The sequence below is a fragment of the Panthera tigris genome, chromosome E1 (genome assembly GCF_018350195.1).
Source record: "Panthera tigris isolate Pti1 chromosome E1, P.tigris_Pti1_mat1.1, whole genome shotgun sequence".
NCBI classification, from domain to species: domain Eukaryota; kingdom Metazoa; phylum Chordata; class Mammalia; order Carnivora; family Felidae; genus Panthera; species Panthera tigris.
In genome coordinates, this window is record NC_056673.1 from 2,554,128 (window position 1) to 2,580,999 (window position 26,872).

At 53.5% G+C, this 26,872-nt stretch overlaps 1 protein-coding gene across 1 annotated transcript in view; it reads left to right on the plus strand.

Moving 5' to 3' along the window:
* The first annotated feature begins 4,953 nt into the window (after positions 1-4,953).
* Positions 4,954-26,872, plus strand: part of DNAH2 (dynein axonemal heavy chain 2) — a 92,733-nt gene continuing 70,814 nt past the window's right edge. Inside the window, 10 exon segments of the mRNA XM_042965593.1 lie at positions 4,954-5,047; positions 6,555-6,722; positions 12,856-12,914; positions 14,891-15,061; positions 22,870-23,098; positions 23,664-23,774; positions 23,948-24,186; positions 25,401-25,592; positions 26,013-26,170; positions 26,594-26,681. Coding sequence (XP_042821527.1) covers positions 6,569-6,722; positions 12,856-12,914; positions 14,891-15,061; positions 22,870-23,098; positions 23,664-23,774; positions 23,948-24,186; positions 25,401-25,592; positions 26,013-26,170; positions 26,594-26,681 — 1,401 coding nt within the window. The 5' untranslated portion in view covers positions 4,954-5,047; positions 6,555-6,568.

Genomic DNA, 26,872 nt, shown 5'->3' on the forward strand with positions numbered 1-26,872 from the left:
CCCCTCCTCCTGTTTGAGCAGGATGCCTGGGTCCTGAGAGGCGCAGGTGCTCTGGGAGGGGAGTCGAAAACTGAGGCCAGGTGCTGGGCTGTCTGGAATTCACTCCTGTCTTCTGAGCCCCGCACTGGAGAAGCCCGAGGTGGGGAGGCTCGAGGGGGGTGGAAAGGCTGGTCCCTGCCCCTTAGTGGGGGTTGGTGGTCATGGCAACATCCCCTTCTCCACACAATGGGAAGCCCCCCTCAGCCTCCCGCGTGGATGGAGCCGACAGCCCCATCGCTGGCTATCAGCCTCAGGGACTTGGCAACCGTCACCATGGCAACCCAGAGCCCAGCAACAGGGCCCAGTGTGAAAGGGAGGGGTCCCAGACCCGGGCAGGGCTGTGTGTGTGAGGGGGCAAGGGAGCCGAGGGAGGGCCCCCCCCTGCACCACACACACACGCGCGCACGCACACACACACACACACACATCTAGAGACACAGGTGGAAGAAAGAGAAGTGGGGATAAATACTCTGTGACAAACACCTCGCCAAACAAGACATCATAACGTGCTGAGAGACAGGAAGACACCTGGGGACAGATGCACAGCTGGGGAGAGGAGCAGCACGTTCAGCACCACCCCCCTGAAGTACACCCCCTCGCCACTCTGGCATCCGCGGACTCCCCCCTGCACGCACGCCCGTTAACAACACGAGACCTGCCGCCTGCCCCACGCGTGGCGGCTTGTGCATCTCCCGAGCGATTTGAAAGCACTGGTGACTTCCACACGGAACGACACATGCCGTCCTGTCCTCTTTCCGGGTACAAGTACGCAAACATGCTCCTCGGGCGATAACCACAATAAAGCCAGGAGAGGGGAGGGAAGACGTTCCTTTTCTGTTTTTTGGGTTTTTTTTTTTTTTTTTTTCATTCACTTATCCACTCAGCATCACGTAAAGTGTCTATTTGGTCCCAGGCACCGTCTCGGGCACTGAGACTATAGATTAAATAAAGTCCCTGCTTTCACAAAGTCCGCATCCTGGTGGGGAACAACATAGTAACATCTCCGGGCAGTGACAAGCGGTGTAAACAAAACGGAGTAACAGCGTGGAGAGGATAGAGATTCGCAGGGAAGATGCTTTAGGAGGTCAGGAAGGTCCCTCTGAAGAGGTGACCTTTGAGTCAGACCTTGAGTGAGGTGGGGGAAGGGCACGCCCCGGCGGAGGGAACAGCAAATGCAAAGGGTAGAGGTGAACTTGGGACATGTTTGGGAACATCCACAGCCTTGTGGATGATCCAGATGTGTCCTGTCCTTCCCCAGCCTCAGCCTGGCGGGGAGCAAGTCACGTAGGGTCTAGAATCCACATGCAGGAAGCTGGTCTAATTCGGTATGCCCCCCCCCTTTTGTTTCTTGGGCGTGAGGTGTGTTTTCCTCCAGTAGAGTTTAAGCGCTGGGTGGGCAAGGGTGATGCTCTGAGCTTTTGCGGGGGGCTGGGGGACCGCTGCTCGTAGAGGGTCTAGAGCAGGGAGGCAGGGAGGAACTAAAGGGACTGAGAGGCTGGAGACCACGGATTGTGAAACTGCCCCCACCCCTGTCCCAAACAGCAGAGCCTGTCCTGGCTGGGGGCTCACACTCTGCAGTATGTAAATTAGGTTCAGGGGTGTGTGTGTGTGTGTGTGTGTGTGTGTGGTTTATGGTGGGGGTTTTCAGGAAAGAGCTGCGGTGGGAATTTCTGATGGGGAATGGTTGACATCGTAAGTGGGGTTTCAGTTAGAAAGAAAAATGGAGTTTCCTAAGGGGCTATATGGGGAATCAGGAACATAGGGCGCACCCCCCCCCCCCCCCCGCCTCCCGGGAAGGTTTCAAGATCGGGCTGGGAGAAATGTGGCAGGCTGGGATACTCTCAGAGAGTGGGGGGGGGGGGGTCTGAAGAGGAGCGAAAACCGGGCAGGAGGAGAGAGGTCAGAAAGGTGGCAGGGAAGGTGGGGTCCTCAAACGAGTTCTGAGGGCACCGGGTCTGAGGAACCCCCCGACTCCCGCGGTGGGTTGAAGCATCTGGGGTCCTGGTTCCCCCTCTTCCCCCGGTTGCCCTCAGAAGCCCAGGCATCAGCTCCCTGCAGCCCCAGTGCTGGCGGTGAGACTGAGCAGCCTTGGGGGGCGGCAGCTGGCGAGTGGGGAGGAATCTGTGTGCTCAGCAAACAGCAACCTCCTTGGTGCCCTGGTGGCTGCCTCCTCCCTCATCAATCAGCCCCAGCCAAATGTCCTAGTATTCCCACCACCCCAAGGGGACTGGGGCTGGGCCAGGGTCCCCAGGGGAGTGGGATGGGGATGGGTGGGGGGAGGTGGGGGTGGCGCCTGGCTCCCCATCTCTTGGCCTCTGTTCTCTCCTCCTCTGGAAGCTCTCAGCCCTTCGTGTCCCGGAACGACTCTCTCCTGGCCCCTGCCATTGTGAGGGCATCAGCTACAAATCACCTGTGGGGGTCTGCTGGGGGACAAGGGGGGAAGAGGGATGAGTCAGGGCTGGAGAGAAATCTACTCTGGTTCTCACGGGACCGGCCCAGGGCACGGTCAGCAGGAGGCTGCTGGCACAGAGGCCCGGTCCCCCCACGCTGGCCTCTCCGTCCCTGACGGATGCTCCGGACAAGAGGCCGGGACCCTGACTCCCTGAATGTCCTTGCTTCCCACCTTCTCCCAGCCCCCATCCCCTACTTCCCGCCAAGATCCAGAGGTCCGGCCCCCAGCTCACCCCAAATCTGCTGCTCTCCACTGGGGACTGAGGCCTCTAGACCTTAGCCTGTGGCTCTCTCCCCCTCCTCAGCCCTTGCTCCCCTCGGGGACCCAGGCGTCCTGCCCGCTCTTTTCACCATAACAACCATTCTTTTGGAGTTGCTTAAGACTTTAATATCATTTCATTAAGTCAGCTAGTTAGAGAAGGTTGGGGGCACAAAGAGACTGGGGTGGGCAAAGGACGGCCAAGGTAGGGGGGAAGCAAGGGAAGAGTCCCCCTCTCTCCGTGGAGATGGCTCTGAGACATCAAATATTGACAGTGAGAGAACAGAACTTATTAAATCTGGGACAGGGGTGTGTGTAGCTGTGGGAATGGCCGGATGCCTGGGTTCTGAGGGTAATGAAGGTCTGGGGGGAGGGGAAGGCCTGGCTGAGGCTGGGGGGTGCGGCAAGAGTAAGGGGCTTGTGGGCACAACCCTCCAGTCCCTCTCCTTTGGGAGGTATTGAGTCTCGGTACCCTGGCCGTGTGTCTCAGCTGTCCCCTTCATTCCCCCAGGGACAAGACCCCCCTCACAGCTGTGGTTGGCTCCCCTTCATCCCTCCCCCCTACCTCCACCTCTGTTGATGAGCTTTCGGCAGCGTTTAATCGGATTGAGCAGTAATTAGCAAAGCGAGATGTTTGATTACCTATTTAGCATAATGGAGGGGGCTGGGATCCCTAGGTACAGCCAAGGTTGGGGGGGGGCAGGCAGAAAAGACACGGGGTCTACACTGCGTTCTTTTCCCCCGGGGAGCCAGGAGCCCTGCCTATAAGACTCCCCACCCAATGCCTCCCCTCAAATCTTCACTCCTTGGGGACTTTTCCCTGGGGGATCTGGCCAATCATGCCACGTCTCTCTGCCACCCGCTGCCTCTTTGGTTAGGGGATCTACCACCCACTTAGCCCTACTCGCTGCGCAGCTGGCTAGGGGTGTGGCAGGACCCCTCACTACTTCAATCCTTGCTTTCAGCCGGGACTCCGGCCCAGGCAGGGGGCCAGCAGAGCCCAGGAACCTACCTCCAGGATGGCAGGGGTGGGGAGTGCCCAGGCCAGGGGCTACCAATGCTGGAGATTAGGATAGGTGGGGTGCAGAGATTAGGATGGGTGTGGATTAACCCAAGGGCCCTTCAGGGGTACCCGAGACGGCCTTGCAGCGGTGGACGGGCAGAACGAGATCTGTCAGGTGTGAACGGCAACCAGAAAAAGGGGGAACTGAGGTCCCAGCTTCTCCCCCCTCCGCATCCGGCAAAGAAAATGTCATCAATTTAGCTCCTCATGGAAATGTAATCAGTGGGCTCGCTGCTGGCTTTGTCTTAATTAGGCACTATTGATGGAAGCAGGGAGGGTGCCTACCCATTCCCCTGACTCAGCCTCCCCCCCTAGATCTCCGAGGCCTCCTTCCAGCTTCTGGCGCCGCAGGTACGGCCCGGGCTTGCAGGCGCCCCCTCCGCGGCCCCGGCCCGCAGCGCCCCCTAGCACCGGCTGAGGTCTGCCCCCCCATGGCACACCCCTCTCCTCTGGCTTCCCCAGGACTCAGCCTTTGTTCTCACGGAAAGCCGAGCCCCTCCCCGGCCCGGTCACCTTCCCCAGGGAGTCCCCGCCTCCCGTTCCCCCCAAAACGGGCGACGCTTCCCAGAGCCGATCCTCAGGTTCCAAAGACTCCAGTTCCGTTCTTCCCTCCCCTCCCCCGCCCCGCGCCGCCAGGCGCTCCGAGACCCCAGTCCGAGCTCAGACGAGGGAAACCAGCGGGAGGGCAGGGGTGCTCCAGCCCCGGTTTTTCCCCCGGACCCAGCTGCAGCCGCGGCTGCCTCGAAATCCTGGAGCGCCTTCTAGAGCGTCCACGAGCCCCGCAGGCGGGACGCCGGGCGCCACCTGCTGGACGCGCTCGGGAGCGCGCCCGCAGACCGGGGCGCGGGGTCGGTGCGGGGGCTCCGCCGGCGCTCTCGCCGTCCCGCGGGAGGGTGGCTCGTGGCCTCAGCCTCGGCCCTTCCAGACTGTCCTCGGGCCGAACCCCGCCTCGTCCGGCCTGCCGGCCTCGGTGGCTCTCGCCGGGCCCTCCGGCCCCCGCTCCCCGCGGGGCGCACGCGGGCCGGGGCGGGCTGCCGGGCGGCGGAGCGGAGCCGCCCTGCGCCTGCGCCGAGGACGCCGGGCTCGCGGGCACGCGCCCGGGCCGCTCACCCGTCCCGGCCCGTGGTTGCCTTGGCGACGCGTGCAGGCGCGGGCGGGAGCGGGCCTCTCGGGGCAACTTCCCAGACGGAGTGGCCGGTCCGGCGGCCTAGGGAGGACGGGGTCGGCGTAGTGAGGTGTGTGTCGGGGGCGAAGAGGAGGAGGGGAGACGGGGGAAGCTTCGGGGAGAAGGGGCAGCTGTGGGGGAGGGGAGGGCGGCCGTGTCCGGGGAGAAGGGGCAAGGGAGGTGGAGAAAGGGCAGATGTGGGGGAGGGGAGAAGAAGGGGCGGTTGGCGTTGAGACGGAGCAGCGGGGGTGGGGGGGGCAGTTGTGACCGTGGGGTGAGGAAGCCCCTGCAAGGGCAGGTTTGTCGACGACAGGCAGCCACTTTGAGGACCTGGCCGCTGGTCCCCTGCGTCCTTCCTGAGTGACGGCGCGAGCCCTCAGGCTGCTGGAGCGGCCCCTCCTGGGGTCGGCCCTGGCGGATCTGGGGGTGAGCCCCTGGGAAGGGTGCTCCCGGCCTCGCCCGCGGACGCCCCCCCCTTCCCCCCTCGGGAGGCTCCAGCCGCAGGCCGCTTCTCTGGAGGCCCCTGTCTGGGCTGCGGTTGGTTTTATCGATGCGTCGGCCTAACAGAACGCTTCCCCTTGGAGCAAAGCACGCATCCTTCAAGTCTGGAACTCATAACCTGTGATCAATGCCTGTGGCAGCCACAGGTGGCTGTCGGGCTGGAGCCGGAAGGCCCGGCCAATCACACAGTGCCCCTGGGCCGCCGCGAACGCCCTTGCTTCCGCCCGAGAGGCCTTCCTCCTGCCCCATTTTCTTCTCCCCCCCACACAATTGGAAATTCCGTGTCGGGTGACTTTTCTCCTTCCTTCTGCCAGTCTGTTCTCGGCCTTAGGAGTCAAATGAGGTTGGGCTTCACTGTGGCCTAGTTCAGGGTTCCTCGGTCAACTATGCGAAGAGATGTTTTCAGCACCCACAAACCGGAGTTCCTACCCCCCCAGCAATGAAAACCTAAAGAGATGTGTTGCAAATACCATTTCTCTTTTTCTTTATATGTTTTGAGAGACAGCACGTGAGCAAGGGAGGGGCAGAAAGAGAGAGAGGGAGACCGAGAATCTCAAGCAGGCTCCTTGCTGTCAGCACGGAGCCCGACTCGGGGCTTGAACTCGCTCACGGGGAGATCATGACCTGAGTTGGATGCTTAACCCACTGAACCACCCAGGCGACCCGCAAATACTGCGTTTCTTTGTTTAAGGGGGTGGCACATTTTAGCGTGGGTAGGAGGAGAATTTTCCACGCCCCCCCCCACCCCGTTGCTGGGGGTATCGCAGGAGGAAAGGAGGGTTGGAGGAGAATCATCTTGGTTTGCTTGGGTGACTTGATATGACAAGGGATGGGGGGACGGCCTTCCCCTCCCCGGGCCTTCTCTCCACCCATGGCCCTGAGGGGTAAAGTGGCTGAAGGTGTGTGTGACCACGCCTGGCTGGTTGATGGAGCAGGGTGAGGTATCCCCAGATAGGAGTATGATATGGGGAGGGGGTCTCAGTTTATGAATTCAAAAGGGACCGCGTGTATGGAGGGGGGACGGGCCGGGAGGCGTGGATCCGGTTGCGGACCCCCAGCTGCCCGTGTGTCCGCAGGTGTTGCCTGTGCCATGTCCAGCAAAGAAGAGAAGCAGAGACTGAGTGGCCAGGGAAGCGCCAGCCGTGGTGCCCGCCAAAGAGCCTCCGAGGCCACCCTGGCCTCGAAGCCTGGGGACACCGCCCTGCCTCCCCAGCCGGAGTCCGATTCCTTCAAGGAGGAGCTTGGTGGGTACACGCTGGGGAGGAGCTCGGAGGCAGAATGTGTGTCTTCAGAGAGGGTCTGAGGGTTGTGGGGGAGTTGAGTGGAGTGTCAGGCCTGATGCTGGGCTCCTGTCTCTGTGTTTTCCTCCTGGCCAGCCTTGTCCTGTTCTTTCCCTCCTCACAGTACCCCCCCCCCCCAACCCCCAACCACCCAGTGACCCCGGAGCTCACTAGCCGGTCCTTTCTTTCTCCTAGCCTCTTCTTCCTCCTCACTTCTAGTGTTCCAGGTTGCTCTGACCACACCGAAGAGGGTTTGATCTCTTCCTTTTTCCCATCTTCACCCTGGGTGGCAAAACAAATAATGTTTTTCTTCCATTAAGCCCATCACCATGGAGACTCAGCCTGCTTCGCCGCCCTTTGAATCCTCAGCCTGAGCGCGGCTTTCTCCCATCTGTTCAAGGCTCTTGCGTCTCTGCCTTCATTTTGGCGGAGCCTTGGTAGACTCAGGAGGGTCAGGTTCAGGGCCACACACACAAAAAGAAGCCCCATGTCTGGATGGAGGGAGCAGAGAGTTTAAAGAGGCTGCCTCCTGCGGCTTTGATCTCAGGGATGCCTCTCCTGTGGGTTGGAAGGTTTTTTTGGTAGCAGTTGCTGTCGCCTGGCCGTGCCTTGGAGCTCTGGCCGGTGTAGATAGGACTGTAAACTAAGTATAGCCCCCACATTTTCCCACTGCAAGCAGCCTGTGAAGAGGGACAGAAATAGAATCCTCTTTTCGTATTAACAGCGGTTAAGCATGGGTGTGGGAGAGAGGTCCAGGGTCCACAGGATACCTAGGATCCAGAGGTTAGAGACCAGCAAAATGTTCTGTTCTGAGTTCTCCCAGAAGCCTTAAAAATGGAACTAGCTCCTGGAGGCTGGGCGCCTGGGCCAGGGATGCGGAGGGAGCAGGAGGTGCAGCGAGGTTCAACCTGGAGACTCCTCCAGTGTGAGAAGGGAAGGAGATTCTCAGTGAAAGCCTTGACCATCCAATACAAAGAATCTATGACTCCCTTAGCTCTAAGCCTTTTTGTCGTTTGGTGGGGAGCTTTCCAGCTGACCCAGCAGAGGTTCAGAGGAGATGGGGACCTCCACAGCATCCCTGGCACCCACAGTGATCCCTGTACTCTTTGGAGCTGGGGAGGGGATTGAGGTCTGTCCCTGCTGGAGACAGAGGGGCCGGCCATGGTCTGAATGTTTTGTTCCCCTCCCTCCCCCAATTCATATGTTGAAATCTTAACGCCCGATGTGATGTGATTAGTGGGTAGGGGCTTTGGGAGGTGCTCTGATCAGATCAGGAGGGTGGGACCATCATGGAGGGTGGGACCATCATGGATGGGATAAGTGCCTTGGGAAGGTGGTTCCAGAGAGATCCCTTGCCTCAGTCCTCCATGTGAGGACACGGTGAGAAGTCTGTGACCCAGAGGAAGGGTCTCGGTGACCATGCTGCATCCTGGTTTAGGACTTGCAGCCTTCAGAAATGGGAGAGAGAAGTTTCTGCTGTTTAGAAGCCACCCAGTCTGTGCTGTTTTTTTTTTTTTAATGTTTATTTTTGACACAGAGACAGAGCATGAACGGGGGAGGGTCAGAGAGAGAGGGAGACAGAATCTGAAACAGGCTCCAGGCTCTGAGCTGTCAGCACAGGGCTGGACGTGGGGCTCGAACTCACGGACCGCGCAATCATGACCTGAGCTGAAGTCGGATGCCTAACCAACTGAGCCACCCAAGCGCCCCCGTGCTGTTTTGTTATGGCAGATGCAGGGATAAAGGGGGAGGGCCTAAAACACATTGGTAAAGGTGGGTAAGTGGGCAAACACCCTTTGGAGGTCTCTGTTGACAACCTTTGCTTCCTTAGGTGTTCCTCAACTCCCATGAAGAAAAGGAGGACAGGTTTATAATCCCACATTTGTAGTTTTATTTGTTTGTTCATTTGTTTATTTTGAGAGAGTAGTTGTGCGTGTGTGTGCAACCAAGGAAGGGGCAGAGAGAGAGAGAGGGAGAGAATCCCAAGCAGGCTCCGAGCCGAGCAAGTACTCGATTGGGACTCCTCCGGACGCGGGACTCCATCCCGCATCTGTGAGATCGAGATCTGAGCCGAAATCAAGAGTTGGGTGCTTAACCGACTGAGCCACCCAGGTGCCCCCATATTGTAATTTTAATTATGTATGTATGTATGTGTTTAATTTTTTTACGTTAAGAAATTTTTTTAAGGGGCGCCTGGGTGGCTCAGTCGGTTGAGCGTCCGACTTCAGCTCAGGTCACGATCTCGCGGTCCGTGAGTTCGAGCCCCGCGTTGGGCTCTGTGCTGACCGCTCAAAGCCTGGAGCCTGCTTCCGATTCTGTGTCTCCCTCTCTCTCTGCCCCTCCCCCGTTCATGCTCTGTCTCTCTCTGTCTCAAAAATAAATAAACGTTAAAAAAAAAATTAAAAAAAATTTTTTTAATGTTTCTTTTTATTTTTGAGAGAGACAGAGCATGAGTGGGGGAGTAGCGGAGAGATAGGGAGACACAGAATCCGACGCAGAATCCGAAGCAGGCTCCAGGCTCTGAGCTGTCAGTACAGAGCCTGACAAGGGGCTCAAACCTGGGAACAGTGAGATCATGACCTGGGCTGAAGTTGGACGCTTAGCCGACTGAGCCACCCGGCTCCCCCATATTTGTAATTAAAAAAAAAAAAAAAAAAAAGAAAAGAAAAACTTTAAGGGCTAACCAGTTTTTTTTCCCACAGAGTTTGGCATCCAAACTTATTTGGTGGTAACATATAAACCAAACTGGCAGGAGAGTACTTACAGTCAATGTAACCACTTAGTGTGTATTTTCGAATGTTTTCCTGCGGTGCTACTGACTGTAAAAGTTAGATTGTGGCGTGTTGGTCGAGAGTCTGCCGGAGGCGGTGGGGGGAGGGGGATCGTGTGTCATACTCCGTTGACAATTGTACATTCTGAAGTCTACGCCACCCCAAGGTTTTGGATAAGCTATAGACCCGTATTTCAGTCAAGTCAGGAAAAGTATAGGGAATGACAGAATGGACCCCCATGTACCCATCACCCAATGACGACTACATTGTGGCCGTGAGTCCTTCCATTTGCCACATCTCCCCCAGCTCTTCTCTCTCTCTCCAGATGCCACCATTATCTTGAGTTGGTGTTTGTCATCCTCAAGCTTGCTTTTTAAAACAATCAATTTTTTTTTTTTATTTATTATTTTTAAAAAAAATTTTTTTTTCAACGTTTTTTATTTTTGGGACAGAGAGAGACAGAGCATGAACGGGGGAGGAGCAGAGAGAGAGGGAGACACAGAATCGGAAACAGGCTCCAGGCTCCGAGCCATCAGCCCAGAGCCCGACGCGGGGCTCGAACTCACGGACCGCGAGATCGTGACCTGGCTGAAGTCGGACGCTTAACGGACTGCGCCACCCAGGCGCCCCAATCAATTTTTTTTTTAATGTTTGTTTATTTTTGAGAAGGAGAGACAGAGAGAAGGAGACAGAATCGGAAGCAGGCTCCAGGCTCCGAGCTGTCAGCACAGAGCCCGACGCGGGGCTCGAGCTCCCGGTCCGCGAGATCGTGACCTGAACGGAAGTCAGCCACTTAACTGACCGAGCCACCCAGGCGCCCCCTCAAGCTTGCTATTTACATTTTTACTGCATATCTCATGACTTGGATTTTATATATATATAACTTGTGTTGTAGGAGACGAAACCGATATACTCTTTAAGCAACGTTTTTTTTTTTTCTTTTTCGAGTTTACTCCTCGACTTGGAGAGTGCATGCGTGCAATCATGAGCGGGTGAGAGGCAGAGAGAGAATCCCAAGCAGGCTCCCTGCTGTCAGCACAGAGCTCTATGTGGGGCTCCATCCTACAGACCCGTGAGATCATGACCTGGGCCGAAATCAAGAGCCAGATGCTTAACTGACTGAGCCCCCAGGCGCCCCCCCACCCCCAACTTACCCTTGAGGTTGCCTCAGTCTTCCTCCCCTTGGCCTTGGTTCCATCTGGCATCTTGAATGCCTTCAGTTTTCTCAAAGGGCATTAGATTTCTTGGTTACCCGTCTCACCACCGCCAAGCTCCTGGAACCGTCTGTCCCATCTTTTTCATGATTGTCTTTCTTGGCTTCTGTGCCTCAGTCTCCCCTCTTGGGATTCCTTTCTGAAGTCGGAGTGTCCTGTTCCCCAAAGTCTTTTGGCTCCGTCTCATTTGCTGCTTCTTCCTTTCGGCCCATGGCGGGTGGGAAACCCACCGGCTTTACCCGTCTCTTGTGTGAGCAGCAGATCAGGAGGTAGAAACACACCCTCCTGGGTATTTTCGGCGTCCAGAGTGGGTGCGGCAGAAACGAGTGTGCCAACTGAGCTGGGCCGGTTTCCGTGGGCCCCAGCTTCTGCATGTGGGAAGAGCAATGGAAGGCCAGAAGCTGAAGGCCTAGAATAATCTTAGTACTGCTTGGCCTTCATTCCCCTGCCTCCCTCCACTCGTCTACTCCTGCCCTTGTCAGCTTTTTCTTTCTTTATTAATTAAAAAAGATTTTTTTAACACTTATTTATTATTGAGAGACAGAGAGACACAGAGCATGAGCAAGGAGGGAAAGGGCAGAGAGAGAGGGAGACACAGAATTCAAAGCAGGCTCCAGGCTCTGAGCTGTCAGCACAGATCCCGACGTGGGGCTCGAACTCACAAACTGTGAGATTGTGACCTGAGCCGAGGTCGGATGCTTAACCGACTGAGCCACCCAGGTGCCCCCCTCGTCGGCTTTTTAACAGAAAATTGGGATAGAATTCACTTACTATAAAATTCATGCCTTTAAATTTTTTTCCCTAAATGTTTGTTTATTTTTGAGAGAGAGAGAGAGAGAGAGAGAGAGACAGAGGGTGAGTGGGGGACGGGCAGTGAGAGAGGGAGACACAGAATCGGAAGCAGGCTCCAGGCTCTGAGCTGTCAGCACAGAGCCCGACACGGGGCTCGAACCCACGAGCTATGAGATTATGACCTGAGCCAAAGTCGGAGGCTTAAGCGACTGAGCCACCCAGGTGCTCCTAATTTTTTTTAATGTCTTGTTATTTACTTTTGAGAGAGAGACAGAGCACGAGTGGGGGAGAGCAGAGAGAGACGGAGACGGAATCTGAAGCAACTTACAGGCTCTGAGGTGTCAGCACGGAGCCCAGCGTGGGGCTTGAACTCATAAGCCATGAGATCATGACCCGAGCCGGAGTTAGACCCTTAACCTACTGAGCCACCCAGGTGCCCCAAAGTTCATCCCTTTGAGGCGCAATTCAGTGATTTTGGGCATATTCACAAAACTGTCTCAACCATCACCACTACCTAATTTTAGAGCGTTTGCATCCTGTTCCCCTCCCCCCGGCCCCGAGAAAGCCACTTGAAGCACCTTGAAAGGCTGGCATCAGCTCACCCTATATCTTTACTCCTCATTGCATCAGATCCTAGTTGTTTATTTTTAATTAAGACATTTTTTTGAAGTGTATTTATTTTGAGAGACAGAGTGAGCGGGGAGGGGCAGGGAGAGAGGGAGAGAGAGGATCCCAAGCAGGCTCCGCAGTGTCAGTGTGGAACCCGATGCGGGGCTTGAACTCACAGACTGTGAGACCTGAGCCAAAACCAGGAGTCGGACGCTTAACTACCTGTGCTACCCAGGCGCCCCCAGACCCTAGTCTTTTGGCAGCCGCTCCCCCTTCCCCTTGCCCCACAGATCCTGATAACCGCTAATCCACTTTCTGTCTGTATGGATTTGCCTGCTGTCCACATTTCACGTAAATGGATCCGTACGGTATATGGTCTTTTGTGACCGGCTTCTTACACCCAACATCACGTTGCTGAGCTTTGTCCGTGATGCAGCGTTGTACCTGACCTCCGTTCCCTTTTTTCTTTAAATGTTTGTTTATTTTTGAGAGAGAGAGAGACAGAGCGTGCATAGGGGAGGGGCGGAGAGAGAGGGAGACCCAGAATCCGAAGCAGGCTCCGGGCTCCGAGCTGTCAGCACAGAGCCCGACGCGGGGCTCGAACCCACGAACTGTGAGATCATGAGCTGAGCCGAAGTCGGACGCTTCACCGACTGAGCCACCCAGGCGCCCCATGGAACGCCCTCATTTTTGAATTTTTGTTCTTCCCAGAGCCAACATCGGAGGAGCCCGAGGCACAGAAAGAATTGTCGGAGCCTGAGGCGGATGTGGTAAGTTAGGGATTTCCCTGAGCCAACTCTTCCTCCCCGGGAGCCAGTCAGTCCGAGGTTAGCTGTAAAATGGAGGACGAGGAGGTCTCTCCAACCTGTCGCTGGCGTCTACTCCCTCTCCACTGGGAGCCTGCTTGCCACAGATCCAGCTCGCTGAGTCACGAGAAAGTTCTCCGTGCCCCGCACCCCTCCAGACGGACAGGGCTTTGCGCGAGGGACAGGGCTCTTCACTTTCCCTTCCTTGTGTCCCCGCCTTTTTTTGTTTGTTGATTTTTCACATGTCTTTAATTTTTATTGTTCAGTGTTTGTTTATCAGAGAGAGAGGGACAGAGGGTGGGAGAGAGCGAGGGAGACACAGGTTCCGAAGCAGGCTCCGGGCTCCGAGCTGTCAGCACAGAGCCCGACGCGGGGCTTGAACTCGTGAACTAGGAGATGGTGACCTGAGCTGACGTCAGATGCTCAACCGACTGAGCCACCCAGGCGCCCCGCCCCTTGTCTCCCCTGCCTTGAATCAAACGGGGACAGGCTCACCGCGTGAGGCCCAGCTGTGCGCGCTGTGGCTTCGTGCCAGGAACAAGAACTCTCCGGGCCCGGGTGTTAGCAGCCGAGCACTGTGTGCTATATCCTTGCTATTTTTATTTGTACTTCTTTGATTTCAAGTGACACTGAACGGTTTTTTCATATTTTCAGTTTCTCTTTTTGCGACACGACACGTCCATTTGCGTCCGTTTATTTCCTGGGGTGGTCGCGTTTTCCTCGTTGGTCCACCCTTGGCTCTACATGGGAGACATTTAATTTTTTTTTAAAAATTTTTTTTTTTTTAACGTTTATTTATTTTTGAGACAGAGAGAGACAGAGCATGAACGGGGGAGGGGCAGAGAGAGAGGGAGACACAGAATCGGAAGCAGGCTCCAGGCTCCGAGCCATCAGCCCAGAGCCCGGTGCGGGGCTCGAACTCACGGACCGCGAGATCGTGACCTGAGCTGAAGTCGGACGCTCAACCGACTGAGCCACCCAGGCGCCCCTCTACATGGGAGACATTTTAGAGCATGAAGCTTTCTCCACTTGGAAACTTCAGGTGAAGGAGATTCCTTCTCATCTTCCGGGAGCACCGGGAGAAGGACCGGGTGACTCCTCGCGTTTGTCCTCATGTCTTCTGGTTCCTTTAATCATTTAGAGGAGTTCTCCAGACTTTTTTTTTTTTTCTAGTCACCACTTATAATTTTTTTGCCGTCTATCTCGTGTGTTCTTTGGTGTTTCCCAGTCTTGTCTCTTCCCCTTCGTTCTCCCTCTCTGCTAATGCTAGTTTGCTTTTTTTTTTTTTTTTAAGTTTATTTACTTTGAAAGAGAGAGACAGGGAATGCACTCACAGGAGGGGCAGAGAAAAAGGGAGAGACAGAGACAGGGTGGAGCCTGACTTGGGGCTCGAACCCGCAAACCGTAAGATGATGAACTGAGCCGAAATCAAGAGTCAGACACTTAACCGACTGAGCTCCCCAGGCGCCCCTGCCAGTTGGCTTTGCCTTGACGTCTCCCGTTCAGTGTCCCCCCCCCCCCCCCCCCCCCCCGGGCAGGCTGCACCCTTCTCCTTTTTCCAGCTCATCATCTTGGAGCCTGATTGCCTGCTTTAGGCTCCTACCCTACAGGGTCCCTCGATGGAGTTTTACCCCGAGGTCGAGGATTGCTGGGCGAGGTGTCTTTGCAACCACGGGCGTGAAGGAGATCTCTTGGGAAGATCGTGTCCCCCGTTTTCCTCTGTGGTCCGTCTAGTTTCACTCGTTGGACCAAGGGAATCTCACTGCCTTCTTCAGAAGCTTGAAACCCGCCATTCGGCTTCTCTGCAGCCTTCCCTTCAGCATCCTGGACCCGTCAGGCTTCTCGCCTCGTGTCCCGTGTCCCCACGCGCGCTTGTGAATGGGGGAAAGGACTCCTCCTAACAGCTGTACCTGCTTCGGCCCTCTGCTCCCCTCCCGTAGAAGCCCCTTTTCCTGTCCCGAGCCGTGCTGACGGGACTGGCGGGTGCGGAATGGACAGCGGAGCACGACGCCGTCCTGGAGCACTTCGCCCGGGACCCTTCGGAACCCATCGTCACCATCTTCATCGACCCCTGTGTGGGGCTGACGCTGGAGCGGGGCATGCCTGTACAGGTGGGTGCTCGGCTCTCCCGGACCCCGAGGGGGTCGGCCAGGGAGCTGAGGGCTTGCGGCCCTCCGTCACCTGAGTCTTACCTCCTGTGCCCCAGGTGTGTTGGGCCCCGCGGTGGGTCCGCTTGACGGTGGCATACAGAGGCATGAGGCAGGGTTTTGCTTCCGGCGATCTCGTGGTCTGGTGGGGGAGACAGACGTATAGAAACTATTCACAATGTGTTAGGATGCACGGGCGGAGCTGAATAGGAACTTTATGGGGACAGTATAGCCAGGGGGATGCTGGCAAGGCCTGGCGACAGAGGTGACATTCGAGCTGGAAAAGAAAGGTAAGTCCGATTTCATCGCGTCTGGGTGAGAGCTGTGTCGGCAGAGAACGCTTTATGTGCAAAGAAAAGAGCTGTGGGAGGCGATCCTGAAGAGGCGGGCTGGGGTCACTTCGCGGAGGGCCTTGTGTTTATGCTGGAGAATTTGGCCTCCCTCCTGGAGGGAACTAGCGCAGCCTTTCGTGGATTAGAGAGAGAACGCTTTCAACCGTGTGGAAGACACATCGGCGAGGGGTAAGCCACGGGTAGGGAGACGGTGAAAAGACGGGCAGAGTAGAACGTTAGTGGTGGAATCTGGGCAGTGGGTATATAGGTCATTGTTGTAAACCTCCTGTAACTTTTCTGTATGTTCGAAGCCTTTGAAATAAAGTGTTGGAAAAGAGAAAGGGCCTTTGCTTTGCTTTTATTGGCAGCACGTACACAAAACGATAACGATAATGAAGGTGAACGTGGCCGTGTGCCGTGACACGATTTGGGAAATGTTCCAGATCAAACAAAAGCAAAAATAGCTTGCGGCTTTTTCCTGTACGTTGGCGTCAGGCAGCTACAAAACATCATGGAAAAAAAAAGAAAAGATCTCATTCGTAAAAGGAAGAGGAGTTTGCCAAAAATGTGTAGGATTTATATGAAAGAAAGCAAGTTTGTTGCAGGCCATGAAACCATGAGAGAAGGTTTGACTGAATAGCCATATCCTGTTTCTGGGTGGGAATCTTAATATTATAAAGATCCTTTATCTAAAAAGAAATGTACCATTTTAATGCAACTCCCACCACAGTGCCAAAGTCCCTAAATCCCTTACGTGAAGATTTAAAAATATATCCAGTCGGGACGCCTGGGTGGCTCAGTCGGTTGGGCATCCGACTTCAGCTCAGGTCGTGCTCTCCTGGATCATGAGCTCGAGCCCCGCGTTGGGCTCTGTGCTGACAGCTCGGAGCCTGGAGCCTGCTTGGGATCCTGTGTCTCCCTCTCTCTGCCCTTCCCCCGCTCACGTTCTGTCTGTCTCTCAAAAATAAACATTAAAAAATATGTATCCAGAAATATGCATGAAGAAGGAAAGTAATGTTGGAGAGTTGTGAACACGAAAATCTCTTCTAATTAAACTGAAGTAATTACAACAGAGCTGTACTGGGACAGGAACATACATTGATATGCAACGTTAAAGACACCAAGCACAGACGCATATATGTAAGCATTTTCTCTGAAAATTGCATTTAAAATCTGTGGGGAAGAACAGATCCTTCGGTGAATAGAATTGGGAAATATAGAAAAGTTTTCCATTAAAAATCGAATCAGCTGGGGAGAGCAGGGGGAAACAGGCAGATGTTGGTCAGAGGGCACGAGGAGATCAAAAGCAGAGGCCACAAAGCAAAAATACACACATGGGACTACATCAAATCCAAAAGCTTCTGCACAGCAAAGCTTCTTCCATCAACAAAATGAAAAGGCAAACCTAAGGATTGGGAGAAAATATGTGTGAATCGTCTATCTGATACAAGGTTAATATCCAAAGTATATAAAGAGCTCCTACAATCCAATAGCAAAAAGAACAGCCTGATCACAAAATGAGCAGAGGGATTGAAGAGACATTTTCCCAAAGAAGACCTACAAATGGCCAACGGGTGTTTGAAAAGGTGCCTCCATATCATCAATGGGAGAAATGCAAGTGAAAATCGCAGCGAGGTATCAGATACCACCTGACGCTTGTCAGAATGGCCATCGTCAAATAGACTCCCAAGAGGCAGCAAACGTTGGTGAAGATGTGCAGGAGAGGGAACCCTCGTGCACTGTTAGTGGGAATGTGAGTTGGTGCGGTCGCTCTGGAGAATGGGATGGACGTTCCTCAGAAAATTAAAAACAGGACTACCCTATGATCTGGCAGTCGAGTTGTGGGCATCCATCCAAAGGAAATGAAATCACTGTCTCAAAAAGATACCCGTACCCCACGTTCGTTGCAGCATTATTTACAATAGCCAAGCTATGGGAGCAGCCTAAGTGTCCACCGATGGATGAATGGATAAAGAAAGTTCCATGTACACACGATGGAACAGTATTCAGCAGTGAGAAAGAAAAGAAGCCCGGGGCGCCTGGGTGGCTCAGTTGGTTAAGCAGCGGGCTCTTGGTTTAGGCTCAGGTCATGATCTTGTGGTTCATGGCACTGAGCCCCGCATCAGGCTCCACACCGACAGTGCGTGGAGATGGTCTCTGATTCTCAGTTTTTTTTTCTCCTAAAAAAGTTAAAAACAGAAAGAAAGAAAAGAGAATCTTGCTACTTGCAATATCCTGGATGGAACTTGAGGGCATTATGCTGAAATAAGTCAGAGGAACGTAAATACTGTATGATCTCACTCATGTGTGGAATCTAGGGGGGAAAAACCCCAAACTCACAGAAACAGAACAGATTGGCGGTTGCTAGAGTGAGGGGGTGGGCAGGTAGGGGAAATGGTTGAAGGCGGTCAAAAGATACAAACCTCCAGTTTTAAGAGAAATCAGTTCTGGTGATATAATGTACAACACGGTGACTATCGTTAGCAAGAGCATGTATTTGAAAGTTGCTAAGGGGGTAGATCTTAAAAAGTTCTCAAGATGAGACGGAAAAAATTGTAAGTGCGTGAGGTGACGGATGTTAACTAAACTTACTGTGATCATCACTTTACATATATCAAATCATGTTGTACGCGTTAAACTAACAGTGTTATCGGTCAGTTATATCTCAACACAACCGGAGGGAAAGGGTACAGTTTCATTTATGCAAGGTGAATGGTTCCGGAGATCTCTTAGCACGGTAACCACAATTACCATGTGTGTTCACCTGCAGTTTGCTAAGAGGGTACGTCTTCAGTGTTCTCACTGCACACACACATGCACACGAGAAGAAAAAGAAAAAAAGGGTACCTACCGAGATAGTGGATATATTCATTCGGTTGATTATGCTGATCATTTCACAGTGTATACATACATCAAAGCATCAGGTTGTATACCCTAAATCTATACATTTTCATTTGTCAATTATGCCTCAAGGAAGAGACAATTTATTTGGTATGCTGAAATACATTCTAAACGAGATTACAGCCTTAGTTGTATGCTTCTGGGTCAAGATGGCCAGTTGAACTTCCTTAAAGAATTATTACTCTTGGGGTGCCTGGGTGGCCCAGTCGCTTAAGCGTCCGACTTTGACTCAGGTCATGGTCTCACAAGTTTGTGAGTTCAAGCCCTGTGTCGGGCTCTGTGCTGACAGCTCAGAGCCTGGAGCCTGGTTCGGATTCTGTGTCTCCCCCCTCTCATGCTCTGTCTCGCTCTTTCAAAAATAAATAAACATTAAAAAAATTTTTTTAAAAGAATTATTACTTTTGATAAAAGGAGCAAAAGGTAAAACCAGAAAAAAAAAAAATAAACAACACCCAAGAGTAAAGAAGGAAAGAAGCATAATCTAATCTAAGAAACTTGATGAAGTGGGGACCAATGAAAGGTCTGTGCTCTGAGTGACAGAAATGTTCTTCCCAGGGGAATGGTGGACCCCCAGCAAGATGGGACCCTCAGGGCATGTAACAAAAACCTGAAAAGGAAGAAAGCGCCCAGGTATTTTCTCAGAGATTTTACGTTCTTTTGAAATTAGCCTGAACCACCCGCCCATCCCCTCATGCTATCCTCTTAGAGGGAATAAAGCATAAAGTATGCGATCCTTTCACTTGGAGGGGGGAAAGAAACACGCTCTCCCAGCAGGACATCAAGGAGTCACCCACAGTCTGTTTGAGCAGAAAAGATGGGGTCACAGAAACTGCTCACGCATGTGGAAGGCGGAGAGGAATTGCGTGGCAACCGCAGGCATATTACATCCAGGGGACACAAATGGAACAAAGCAGACACAGGAGGAAAAGAGCCAAGCAGAAGGAAATTCCTCACAACAGAATTTGTGCTAGGAACAAACCTAACAAGAGCATGAATTCAATTTTTAAAAAGCTGGGAGGTGAAATGATGCAACATGGGAAATACATAAAACGGAGATTGCAAATTTTAGGAAATGAACATAGCAGCAGGTGACAAAACCCGGTAGGTTAGAAACAGCGAGGGACTGACGAGCGATCGCTGCGGACCCGAGTTGCCAGGGAAGAGAGGCTCGAGATCATCATAGTGCACGAGGAAGAGAAAGCCAATGACAACACGATTAAAGGAACGTTAATAAGACAGGTGATCTAATATAGAGTGCCAACGAATGAGACAATAGAAATTTAAAGATAAAACACAAAGAATTTCCTTGACCTGCAGAAGGACCTGAATCTGGGAATTGGCAGAGCATACTTTTCTTCCACAAAATTTGTTACACAATGTTTAATGTCAACACACGTCTTAGGTAAGCTACTGAACTCCAAGGGAATTAATTCTTTGGGAACATCGCCTAGGTGGTATTCCTGCCAAGAAGATTTAACCTGCATCTAATACTGAGGAAACAATCAGATAAATCCAAGTTAAGGGACATTTTGGAAAACAACTGGCCTGGACTGTTAGAAAGATCAGTGCCATGGAAGAAAGAAAAAGACAGGGGTGGTGGGGGGGGGGGCGCCTGGGTGGCTCAGGTCGGCTCAGATCATGGTCTCACGGTTCGTGAGTTTGAGCCCCACGTTGGGCTCTGCGCTGGTGGCACGGAGCCTGCTTGGTATTCTCTCCCTCTCTCTCTCTCTGCCCCTTCCCCATCTGCACTCTCTCTCAAAATAAGTAAATAAACTAAAAAGAAAAAGAAAAAAAAGGAAAAGACCGGAGAACCGTGTGGAATGCAAGGAAACTGAGGAGACACGGCTGTGTGTGATCCTGGATTGGATCCTGGGTGGCAAAGAACAGCCGTATGTGACGTTATTTGGACCACTGGGGAAAATTGAACATGGATTGTGTATTGTATCAAGTGTTGTATGAAGTTCAGTCTTCTGAGTGTGTGATAATTATGGTGTTGGATGTGTTGGAGAATAGCCTTTTTCAGAGCTATACGCCAAAGTATTTAAGGGCGCCCTATCACGATGTCTACTGCTAACTCTCAAATGGCTCAGCTGGGAGAGGGAGCGAGCAAGAGGGTTCCCTCAAGCACAGATGTTGACAATAATGAGTCTAGATGGAGGGTGTGCTGTTCATTGGATTTTTCTTGCAGTTTCTCTAGGAGTTGGAATTATTTAAAACACAAAACTTTGGGAAAAAATGACTTAGCCCTCGCCAAAAAACAAATAGTCTGCCACGAGGAAACATGAGGCTGGTCGCCCACTTCTCTGATCACCAGGAAGAACACACTCAGAGTTCTCTCGGAAGGACAGTGTGCCCCAAGGGTATTATACCCAGCCGAGATGGTCAAATACAATGGCAACAAAGAGGTGGTCATTTTCAATCTTGAAAGAACTACTCTTGATCTGGGGTCATGAGTTTGAGCCCCACGTTGGGTGTAGAGATTACTCAAAAATAAAATCTTAGAAAAGAAAGAGATGAACCAAATAAAGAACTCAGGAATAAAGAATCTAGGAACGTTCAACTCATTTAAATAAAGATTAATACTAGGGGTGCCTGGGTGGCTTAGTTGGTTAAGCATCCAACTCTTGACATTCAACTGACAGCCACCCAGGTGCCAAAAGATTTTATGTTTTTATTTATTTAATTTTTATTTATTTATTTTGAGGGGGAGGAGGGAGGGGCAGAGAGAGAGAGTGGGAGAGAGAGAGACTCCCAAGCAGGTTCAGCACTGTCAACGCAGAGCCCAACGCAGGGCTCGATCCCATGAACCTTGAGATCATCACCTGAACCAAAATCAAGAGCCAGATGCTTAACTGACCAAGCCACCCAGGTGCCTCAAAGATATTTTATTTTATTTTATTAAAAAAATTTTAATGTTTATTTGTGAGAGAGAGACAGTGTGAGCAGGGGAGGGGCAGAGAGAGAGGGAGACACAGAATCGGAAACAGGCTCCAGGCTCCAGGCTCCCAGCTGTCAGCACAGAGCCCGACGTGGGGCTCGAACTCACAAACTGCGAGATCATGACCCGAGCCGAAGTCGGACGCTCTACTGACTGAGCCACCCAGGCACCCCAAAGATATTTTTAAGTGATCTCTGTGCCCCAGATGGAGCTCAAACTCATAACCCCAGGTCCAAGAGTCACATGCTCTATTGACTGAGCCAGCCAGGGGCTCCTCCCCCGCCTTTTAAAAAGTTTTTATTTTAATCACCCTGTGCTCAGCATGGCAAGTGCTCTGCTTAATTCCTGTCACCTATTACACCCATCTTCCCGCCCACCTCCCCTCTGGAAAGTATCAGTTTCTTCCCTATAAAGTCTGTTTCTTTTCTCTCTCTCTTTTTTAAGTTGATTTATTTCTTCTAGTACTCTCTACATCCAACGTGGGGCTCGAACTCACAACCCCAAGATCAAGAGTTGCATGCACTCTCACTCATACATACCACACTTACACCACACACACAGGCAAACCACACGTATCCTAGAATCACGCCAATGTGCACCACACACGTACCGCACAATATACCACACACACTCACTAATCTTAACACGTACACACCAGTAATCCAGCACACAAAAGCCAGCTGAGCCAGCCAGGCACCCCAAGAGTCTGGTTCTTGGTTTGCTTCTCTTCCTGTTTTCCCCCTTGCTCGTTTTTATTTCTTGAATACTGCACAGGAGGGAAATCATACGGGGTTACATATATATATCATTTTAAGAAAAATAATAGTGTTCAGCTTTAAAAAAAAAAAGAAAGACCCAAAATGCCAAAATTTAATTCTGGGCAGTGGGGAGATGGATGGTTATTAACTTCTTCTTTGTGCTTCATTTTCAGTTTTTGGAATGAACTAAATTGTAAAGAGTAGTCAAATGCACGCCCACACGAGAGGCAGATCTGATCTTAGGGAGGAATGGCCTTTCTGAGCACGTAGGGAAGTCAGGAACTTGAAAATTGTAAAGTTTTCGCTACACGAAAGCTGTACATTTCTGGACGCGGGCAACGACAGCAGCCACACAAACTCGCCATTAACCAAGTTGAGGGGTAAATGGAAAATTGGGAGAGAAGTTTATGCAGCTGAAATGGAAACACCCAAGTCAATTGCCTGTTAATTCCATTCCTCTCCTTCCGGCTTTCCCTATACCTACAAGTGCTTCCCCCATTCTATCCCTTTCATTCCATCCCATCTGTCCAACATTTATGGAGCATCTAATGCGTCCCAGTCAACTGTACTAGGTTCCGGAACCAAGTTGGACAGAATACACAGTCCCTCCCTCCCTTCAAGACATGCTCTCTGCACTTCCTCCCTGTGGTTCTGGGGGTGGACTCTGTTATGTCCCCTGAAAGACACAGGAAGCACGCCGTGACACATTTGGAGAGGAGTCAGGATGCCCCAAGGGAACGTGACAGAGACCTCAGCCAGGCCTTCGTGATCGGCGCCTCAGATTCTGTGGGGTACCATGCTGGGGTCTGGACGCTGATCTCTGACCTACTGTCTTCCATGCAGACGCAGAACCAGATCGTCTACTTCATACGCCAGGCGCCGGTTCCCATCACTCCAGAGAACTTCGAGGCCACCGTGCAGTTTGGGACGGTGCGTGGTTCCTACATCCCGGCCCTGCTTCGGCTGCTCAGTGGCGTCTTTGCCCCTCAGATCTTTGCAAACGCAACCTGGCCCGAGAGTATTCGAAATCATTTTGCTTCTCACTTGCACAGATTCTTGGCCTGCCTGACAGGTGAGCGGAAAACCTCCCGTGCCTGGTTCCTGTCTGGGGCCCCACCGACGGGAGGGGCGAGCGAGGCGGGTGGGAGATTCATCCCGAGTACCTGTGCGGCCCGGCACGGAGTCGGTGCCTGTGTGCGTTTGCTGAACGCGTGGGTCAGGGTGCAGAATTTGCCTCCCAGTACAGGTACGGTTTTCTGCCGTCGACGGTTGACCAGATCCGCTCAAACGTAGAGTTGGGTATTTCATGAGTACACGTGCGGTCAGGGGAAACGCGGGCGGTATGGGGCTCCTGGGGGGAGCGCATGCATCGTAGAAGAGAACGTTGAAGACGCGGTCCAGATCTTTGACCTTATTTTATGACAATCTCTTGTTTTACCTCAACGAGGTTTCCCTCTTGCCTTCTGTCATTTTCCCTCTTGATGTCAAAAAATGAGGAGTCGTAGTTTCTTTTGCCCGTTCTCCTGAAATCCCCCATACTTCCTGGGCCCTGGAATGCCAACCACTGTTGGAACTGGGGTAGCATAAACTCATTCCCGTCTGTGAACTTCCGCGGTCCTTTCCTTTCCTTTCCGTAGATACTCGCTACAAACTGGAGGGGCACACGGTTCTCTACATTCCTGCAGAGGCCATGAACATGGAGCCTGAGGTGGTAGTTAAGGACAAGGAGCTGGTGCAGCGGCTGGAGAGTGAGTGGCTGCCGTTGCCAGTGTGTTGCGGGGCCCAGGGGACAGCAGAGGGGCAGCCCAGAGGCCGAGGAAGGAGCCGGGTTGGGAGGGCTGCGCGGGCGGCGGCGGGAAGGACACACGGGGGGGGGGGGCCGTTTAAAGACGCGCAAGAGGTTTTGTGCTCTCCCCCGCAGCCTCCATGATCCACTGGACCCGGCAGATAAAGGAGGTGCTCAGTGCCCAGGAGTCTGTGGAGATAGGAGAAAATTTAGGTCCTTTGGAGGAGATTGAGTTCTGGCGCAATCGGTGCATGGACCTGTCTGGCATCAGTAAACAGCTGGTGAAGGAGGGAGTGAAGCACATCGAGTCCATCCTGCACCTTGCCAAGTCGTCCTACTTGGCACCCTTTATGAAACTGGCCCAGCAGATCCAGGTTGGGGAGCGGGCCAGAGGATGGAGGCTTAAGGGGCCGCCCGGGGTCGGGGCTCAGCCGGTTAAGCGTCCGACTTCGGCTCGGGCCGTGATCTCGCCATTTGTGAGTTCGAGCCCCGCGTCGGGCTCTGGGCTGACGGCTCGGAGCCCGGAGCCTGCTTCGGATTCCGTGTCTCCCTCTCTCTCCGCCCCGCCCCTGCTCACACTCTCGATCTCTCTCTCTCACTCTCTCAAAAATAAATAAACGTTAAAAAAAAAAAAAGAAAGGATAGAGGCTTAGCAGAAAGTGGACGGTGGTTGGGACAATATCAGGTGCTAAGGAGAAGGAGCCAGAGTAAGCATCCACCCAGTGTTTGGACTTGCACTTGGCGGGGGGCGGGAGTACACAAGGAGGAAAACACAAGGTCCCAAGGAGCTTATGGTTTAATTAGGGAGACTGCAGTCAGTCAACAAATAAACACTGAGTACCTTCTATGAGCCCCACCCCTATAATCTGTCTCCATGAACCCCACCCCTACAGTCCAGCTCAGAAAATAAGGCTTCCACAAGACAGAATCACTAGATGGCATGGGGTCAAAGAGGAACCCATAGGGTTCAGCCAAGAGAATTGCAAGACAAACACTTAAAAAATAAATTTAATAAAGCGTGACGAGATGATTCTGTTAGCTTTGGGGACACGCAGAAGGGCAGAGTGATCTGTGGAATACAGGCAGAGAAGGCGGAGGCCTTCTCCTCCCGGGCAGGATTTTGAGCTAGGTCTTAAGGGAACTGAGCCACAGCTACGTGGAAAAGTTTAGAACCCTGCTTGAGACCAGGGCGGTGAGGGATACCGGCTGAAACCGCGAGGGTGTGCGGTCAGTCGATCAACAGTTATTGAGCGGTGCGCGGTTCTGAATTCGGCTGGAGACGCCGGGAGGTCCAGGGAGATGGCGTGGACCATCCCTGAGCTCACAAACCCTGAGCGCAGGGAATCCCAGTCTGGTGGGAGAGATGGGACTCCCCACGAGAAAAGACACCAAGGCCCCGTGGTGGGAAGCACGAACCCAAGCGGACAGGTATGAACTCGGGTCTTGAGGGCCCACGGAGACCTGAGATGCCTGGCTAGGCTCTGAGAGAGGCAGGTCAGGGCGGGGTTCCAGATGGGCAAACGGTGCTGGCTCTGGGCCGCTTCTTTCCAACGGACGGGACTCACTCCCGGTTGGTCTTCCCTGCCAGGATGGCTTCCAACAAGCCCAGTCAAACCTGACGTTGCTGTCGATCCTGAAGGAGCCCTACCAGGAGCTGGCCTACATGCAGCCTAAGGACATCTCCAGTAAGCTCCCCAAGTTGATCAGCCTCATCCGCATCATCTGGGTCAACTCTCCCCACTACAACACTCGGGAGAGGCTGACCTCCCTCTTCCGAAAGGTGCGCGTTCCGCAGGGGCGGGGCGGAGGGCTTTAGCAGAGGGGCCGATTCGCTGAGGAAGGGGCATCGCTAGGCAGAAAGTGTGCAGCTTCAGGCAGTGAGGAGCGGCCCGGGGGTGGGGGTGGGGGCCTGGGCTGGACAGCCTGCTTCCGTGGGGGGGGGAGGCAGGCGGCACAGACGCCCAGGCTGAGCTGGGCAGGAGGGGAAGGCCCTTGTTTTCTCATCTCCAAAGCCGGGCATGGCAGTGGGCGAGAGGCAGGTTTGGGAAGGGACGCCGGCTTTTGAGGAGCGGGACCCACGTTCCATCTGGGCTGACAGACAGGGCGCTGAGCCGGGAAGTGAGCCGGGCTGCGGCAGGGAGCGGCGGGGAAGGGGTGGGTGCCACTCGGGCCACCCATCCGCCCGTCCACCCGTCCGCAGATGAGCAATGAGATCATCCGCCTGTGCTGTCACGCCATCTCCCTGGACCGTATCTTCGAGGGCTACGTCACTTCCAGCAAGGAGGACCTCCAGGGCTGCATCTCGTGCTGCCAGGCCTGGAAAGACCACTACCTACAGGCTGTGCAGATGCATACCCAGTACGCCGTGCGTCCCCCACGGTCCTGTCTGTCACCCCTGCCACTCCCGCTGAGCGCAGATGTTTAAAGCCTACGGATTCCGGTTCCGAGACCCGGTCCCAGTTCTCTCCGGATGCAGATACTCTAGTGCCTAGCCCTGGCTCCTCCTCTCCCTCGTCCCGGGAATCCTTCCTGGCTCACTCCTCCTTTCTTGGATTTCTTGGCTTTCTTGGCCCGAAAGTCTGAAGTTCTAAAACTTCTAGAACGGAGATGCTTTGCCTCCTCTCTGCTTCTCCTCATCTTGCGTCTCCTCCCTTCAGGGCTCAGGAAAACTGCCTGTTGGGGTCCCCTTTTCTAAGGCCCCCCAAGCCCAGGACTCCCAGTTGGAGCTTCGCGCAGGCCGTTTCCTACATTTTCATCCGGTCCACCTTTCTCTGGATGTAGGTTCTCCAACCGGGGCTGGGTCCTGGACCAGACCAGCATATTCGCTCAGGTGGATGCCTTTGTGCAGCGCTGCAAGGACCTCATTGAGGTGGGCAGACTGTCAGGGACGGAGGGGCGGGCACAGTGGACCCCAGACCCCGGCCAGGGGCCGAGGAGACAGGGCAGAGGCTGAGCCGGGAGCTTACTGCTTGGACTCTGCATAACTGTGTGCCCCACCTCTGTCCCGTCCTTTTAGACCCTTGCCTGTTATCACTGCCCGGGTGTCTTCTAGTTCATTCT